The 6,298-nt window shown below is 39.6% G+C and overlaps 1 protein-coding gene across 1 annotated transcript in view; it reads right to left on the bottom strand.

Moving 5' to 3' along the window:
- CUNH11orf58 (chromosome unknown C11orf58 homolog) overlaps window positions 1–4,269 on the bottom strand; it is a 28,735-nt gene extending 24,466 nt beyond the window's left edge. Inside the window, exon 1 of the mRNA XM_007448585.1 lies at window positions 4,034–4,269. Coding sequence (XP_007448647.1) covers window positions 4,034–4,096 — 63 coding nt within the window. The 5' untranslated portion in view covers window positions 4,097–4,269. The remainder of the gene's footprint in view (window positions 1–4,033) is intronic.
- Between the last annotated feature and the right edge of the window lie 2,029 nt (window positions 4,270–6,298).

Below are 6,298 nucleotides of genomic sequence, written 5' to 3'. Positions count from 1 at the left end.
ACATATTGAAACAAATTTAAGAATTATTTCATTATAATTCATTAATCATTCCCAAATATGCTTAAAATGACTAAAATAATAAGATAGAAAAGTGGTAGAAAAGTTTTCTCATTGTGTTGTCCAAAGTGCTGCATTATCTTTCAAGAAGACATCACCCCTCTGTTACATGCTTCTAGCTCTCTTTGGACCCAGCTGAAAATTTTAATTTCTACTCATGACAACCGAGTAAAAAACTGAAAACTGACAGGAGGCATTTCACAAGTATTAGACGAATAACAAGGTGAATGCAAAATGACAGGTAGTGTCTAAACTAATGATAATGGCAAACTTAACTGCAATTAAACTATGAGTTTTTGGATGATGAAATACTAGATAACTTTCTCCAACCGGGAGTCAATGAGAGACAAAATAACAAAAATATATGGTACTTTCATCTAGAAAGCCATTCAACAGAAAGAACTTCATCTTGCAATATTTTGCAATATTGCTACAACAGCCTGGACCATCCCGTTTTTCTAAAGAGGTATGTGACTATTTAATATCATCTTTTATGATATTTGTACACCAAAATTTACTTGATATGGTTTGTAAGTGGACAAGTACTGAGGGCAGGTGATTAGAAGGAATATAGAAATGAAAACATTCATTGGATTGATCATTCTAATTGAGTTTATAATCTAAAAATGAAAATGTTTTGCAATTATAGAGCAAAGAAGACAAACCCCATCTGACACAAAACTATGAGCAATGAAAACACTTCAAAAAAATTCTTCAAGTATCATATTTTGATGATGCAAATCCAAGAACTAAAATAAAGCTAAAATCTATTAGAAACAGATTTGAAATCTGAAATTATATGTTTCAGTTTCACACATGACAACTGATAAGCTGTCAGCTATATTCAGAGAATGCTAAACATTTTGGGTACATATATATATATATATATAGTGAAAAATCAAGAAAACTAGGTTTGCTATGGTTAAGTTCATATCAAAATTTCTAATAAAGTTGTTTTTACTATCCTTTTATTCTTCTGAATATTATTCATAAAAGACTAATAGAATAATACATATATCAAACAATGATGACCATCCCTCCTGGGCATATGAGAGTTGAAGTATTTGTACCATACTGGACAGCCACTTATGGCTATTCCTTTTGGCTACCTAAGTTCCAAATCTCTACTTCTTTCCATCTGACAGTTCATATTTTTTCATAGACTAGTTACTTCTTAACTGTTTCTGGCTCAATAGAGTTAAAACAAAACAAAAAACCAAAAAACAAAGTACCAGTGAAGCTTAAGTTCTGATTCTCACTAAATCACTGTTCCCTGGACCTGGCATAGAGTAGCAAGTACCTTGCTCAAGTGCTGCATTCTAAAAAGCACATGGATGCCTGATACATTCTTAGAGATTCTCCACCAGTTACTAAAATTAACCTCCCCATTCCTCTTACTTCCTGAAAGATAGCTTTCAATTCTCCCCTCCAATCAAACCAATGAAACCATTTTTAAGTTGGCTTCATCCTTAATACCATTATAGAACAGCAGTCAATTTACCTCCTCCTCAGTACACACTGTAGTAACTCTTAGAATTTATTTCTACCATTGTCAGCGTTTTCCTACAACTGGATTCAATGATTTGTTACCCCCATTAAATGTGTGAGGTCAGTGGGCAAAGAAAACTTTGATTATCTTTTACATGCAGAGGTTTTTTAGAAATTGCTGACCAACTACACACTATAATTGGGTTATTTTCTAAACGTAGACATATATTTTAAAAACTTAAATATATTATATTCTGGGGCTTCCCTGGTGGCGCAGTGGTTAAGAATCCGCCTGCCAAAGCAGGGGACACGGGTTCGAGCCCTGGTCTGGGAAGATCCCACATGCCATAGGGCAACTAAGCCTGTGCGCCACAACTACTGAGCCTGCGCTCTAGAGCTCGTGAGCCACAACTACTGAAGCCTGCGCTCCTAGAGCCTGTGCTCTGCAACGAGAAGCCCTTGCACCGCAAGGAAGAGTAGCCCCCGCTCTCCACAACTAGAGAAAGCCCGCACACAGCAACAAAGACCCAACGTAGCCAATAAATAAATAAGTAAAATAAATCTATTAGAAATATATATATATTATGCTTAAAAGATTAAAAACACAAGCACTTAAAGATAACTCCCAATTACCAACAAAAATAAAATTAAAGAAACTGACTAAAAAAAAAAATCACTGTCAAGGGACAAGTTACTACTGTATTGCACTAAAATATAGAATTAGCAACATAATCCTTTTCAGATAATGTGTGAAGGTCCTAGGACCTAATCGTGAATTGCAACTGTAACCACCTCTTTTAAAGAGAATGCTTATAGGATTGGAAAAGGTCTTAAAGGTCATCTAGTTTAAAATGACCCCATCAAAAGCTGTAGAGATTTAATTACTTAATCCCTTTAACTTTGTTAAATTACCTAATATCACCTAGAGTTTTGTGTCAAACTAAAAGATTATTTCTTTGATTCTAGCAAAACAGGTGCTTGACATTCTAGCAATCAAGTCACAGTTAAATACCAGGAGGAAAACAATGTAATAGTTTTTAAAAGGGCACCCAGGTTACTCAAAAGCCTAGATACATTCCTGGTAGGTACTGGCCTACCATATTAACAAGAATAGATCTCAAAGCCAGTTGTAGGGAGGAACAGCGGGAATGAATAAATCTCACTATATAACTATTTATCCCCAAATCTTTACTGATTACTAATCTTTCTGCACAGCTAAAATCAATTTCAGTAAAGAGTCTTACTATTCTGGACCTAACCCCACCACTTACCCAAAGAGGGATGAGTCTTAACATCATCTCGTTTGCTACAACTGATGCACTAACAGTGTTCAGTGAGCTTTTTATGGTTCACAAAGTAAAATATTATGAAAGGCACTCAACTGCACTATAGAAAATAAACTCTACACATTCAGAAATTGACAGCACTTTAAACAACCTAAAGAAAACTAGATGTCCTCCCTTCATCACTCTTAACTATGACCTCTCCATCGCCCCCCCCCCCCAATTTCCCCACCAACGTTTTCCTGGCCAGCCGCTCCGCGGCACGTGGGATCCTCCCGGACCGGGGCACGAACGCGTGTCCCCTGCATCGGCAGGGGGCGCCCCCCCCCACCCCCCCCCCCCCCAATTTCCCCATCAACGTTTTCATGGCATTTATCCATTGTATGAAGGACCTAGTTTTACGTTTACTGGTTACTGGTTACTGCAGCGTCCATGACACCGCGCTAGGGGCTAGTACAAACACACAAAAGGCCTAGGATAAACACCAGTTATTCATCTTTGAATTCCCAACACCTGGCACAGCAGTAAATATTTAATGGTTTACTTTAAGGAATGAATGCTTTGCAATTTAAACTGGCAACTGTAGGGGGAGGGAGGAGGGGGAAGAGAGGTACTTGACATCGAAACGGGCTTCTACGTCTCAACGTCTTAGGCCTCAGCACGGTGCGCCAGAACCAAATTATTCCCCTGGTACCATTTTCCCGTTCAATATTTTCTTGGTTTACTCTTAATAGTACAGTTACGTTTAACTCTTAACAGTACATTGCAAAAATAATCCCGGCCAGAAAAATCTGTCCAAATTTGCATGAACATCTTGACTTTATCACAGTAGCATTTTAAGCCTACCTAAAACAGGGAGGATCTTGCCGTTTCTACTGAATAGAAAGGCCCCATAAAGAAGCTTCATCAGCCCCCGAACAGGCAAACATGGTCCCTTGACTAAGCTCTTTCACTTCTCAACCATTCAGGATTTCCTTCCTCGATTCCCCTTCCTACGCAGGCCTCCGGCTCTTAGCATGCGGACCTCTTCAAACATTCCAACTCAAATTAAGCAAAAGGGATATTTCCCATTCTTCTGGGTCCTCCCCCTCGGCCCTCCCCCTTCAGGTCACCTCAGACGCTTCCTCCGTCTTCATCCACCCTTCCCGGCCTACCCCAGCCTTTAGTAGGCCTCAACCCTCCACCACTCCGCCATTGTTATTTACATCGTCGTCTGGGGAGGCTGAACGCTTCACCCCATGCGGATGGGACTCTCTGGCAGCACTCATCGTTGCGGAGACCCCAACAGGAAATGCCGAACCCACTCGCCGTTCTCCTCAGCCGCGGCGCCAGCAGCCTGCAGTCCGCCACCAGCCCAAGGAGCGCCACTCCACAACGCAGAGCCTCTCCGGGTCTTCTCCGCCACTGTCGTCACCGCCGCGTGCGCTCTCCACCCCGGAGCGCCCTGGGAGTTGTAGTTTTCTGGTTCACCACATACCGCCTGAACAAAGGAGACGGAGGGTTGACTAAAACTACAAATCCCAGGAAGCCCAGCGGCGCAGCTCGCGCTGTGTGGCGGGAGTGCCCGCCGAAGCTGCGTCTTCCTCGGCTGGTGGAGTGAGCTTTTCCGCGGGTGGATATGGCGGTGATCCTTGGGCTCAAGCTTCGTCGCTACAGAAAGAGGCCTAGGCTGGCTTTTCGCATTTCCCTGTGAGACGCTGCCCCATTGACAAATGCATTCGTTATAGTTAAGCACCTAGGTTTAAAGGTAATGTTTGAGGCTTATTGAATCCTCACGAGTACAGTCACCGCAAGACAAAAACCTTTCAGAAAAAAATATGGCTCCTACCGTTTCCCCCGTGGTGTTCTCTATTGCTCGTATGTGATTTCTAAATCGGTGGGGCAGCTTTTAAAATACTCCCGCCAAACATTTTCCCGCTTTCTCATTCTCACTGAAATGAGTTCATATTGGTGGTAAATGCCACTTAATTGGCCATTATTGTAACTAGGGTTCATATGAGGGAATCCTGTAAGCTTTACACGCGGCTTTATGTGAAGTGGGAGTGACCCTCTTCAACCTCGCTGCTGCTATGTAGGCTTTGTACTTTGGGGGACTTAGCGAAGTGAAGTCCATCTCTGCGAAAAAGCCCTGTATCTTTTTCTTTTCTTTTTAAGAAATATTAACTTTAAAAAAAAAATTGAGGTGAAATTCACATTACACAAAATTAACCATTTTAAAGTGTACAGTTAAGTAGCACTTAGTACATAAACAGTGCTGTGCAACCGTCACCTCTTCCTAGTTCCAAGACATTTTCATCACCCCAAAAGGAACTGTCAATACCCATTAAGCAGCCCTTCCCCCTTCTCCCCTCTCCCCACCAAGCACTGTCAGAAAGCACTGAATCTATAGGTATTACTAGGATACTGGAGTTTAATTCATGGAATGTCAAGGTATCTGAAGTTTTAACTAGGCCTGAACCTGAACCTCCTTTTTCCTTACTTATTCTGAAGCTTTCTGACCTTGTTCAGAATTTTAATTTTGTTCTAAAACAAAAGTAAGTACAGTCTGTACAGACAATACAGATGAAGAGTGCATTTTGGTACTGAGAGCAGCCTGTGAAACTACTTAACTATTAGCTTCTGATCTCAGCAATTACTCTAGTTTGACTTCCTGTGCAGAAATAGTATTACTTTCCTAGATTTCAGATGATCACTGAATCTTTTATAGAACTGTGACTAGTGGAAGACAGTTCTTTAACTTATGCAATCATGTATTCAAATTTTGCTCTTTTATTTTGGAAGCAAGGGAATAACAATTCTAATTAGGGTAATATTTTAAAAAATCTAAGGTAGGGTCATATTTTATAACCAAGCAAGGGTATCTTTATCAATTAGTTCTGTGGTAAGAATAAACCTTAAATCAAGGAGAAGAGTAAACCCATGAAGAGAAAAGGTATTTTTGGGAAGTGGTTGCTTGCTCTTTACTATTAATTAAATTATTTATAGTGTTTTGCCTAACTCCATGATTCTACCAAGTTTCTATTATCATAACTACAATGAAATACAGTTAAGTAACAGAATTTTCTAGGATGGACTACAGTTCATACTCAAAGGGTTTGGCAGACTATAATATATGTAATTTAGAATCCTTACTTTTGTTATCAATAAACAAATAGGATGGCTGAATAGGTAATGTAGACTTCTGAAAGAATTCTGAAATAAAAAAGGGCCATCAATAAGGTTAGTTAGTAAATAGTTCTAACTTTACTAATTGATGAAAGTCCAGAAAAGTTTAATGAGCTAGTGACCTTTTATTTCTTCACCAGAATTGTTGGTACCTTGATGGCTAAATTTTCAAGTTATCATAAAACAAGATTAAAATCCAAGAAGTAACGTAGGAGATAATAAAGTCTGGATCGTTTCATCAGATTTTATTCAGTTTCATATACAGAAGGCTATAGGTAAGGATGAAATTATGCAGTGTAATAGAA

The sequence above is a fragment of the Lipotes vexillifer genome, unplaced genomic scaffold, assembly GCF_000442215.2.
Source record: "Lipotes vexillifer unplaced genomic scaffold, Lipotes_vexillifer_v1.1 scaffold519, whole genome shotgun sequence".
NCBI classification, from domain to species: domain Eukaryota; kingdom Metazoa; phylum Chordata; class Mammalia; order Artiodactyla; family Lipotidae; genus Lipotes; species Lipotes vexillifer.
This window is presented reverse-complemented; position numbering and strand designations above follow the sequence as displayed.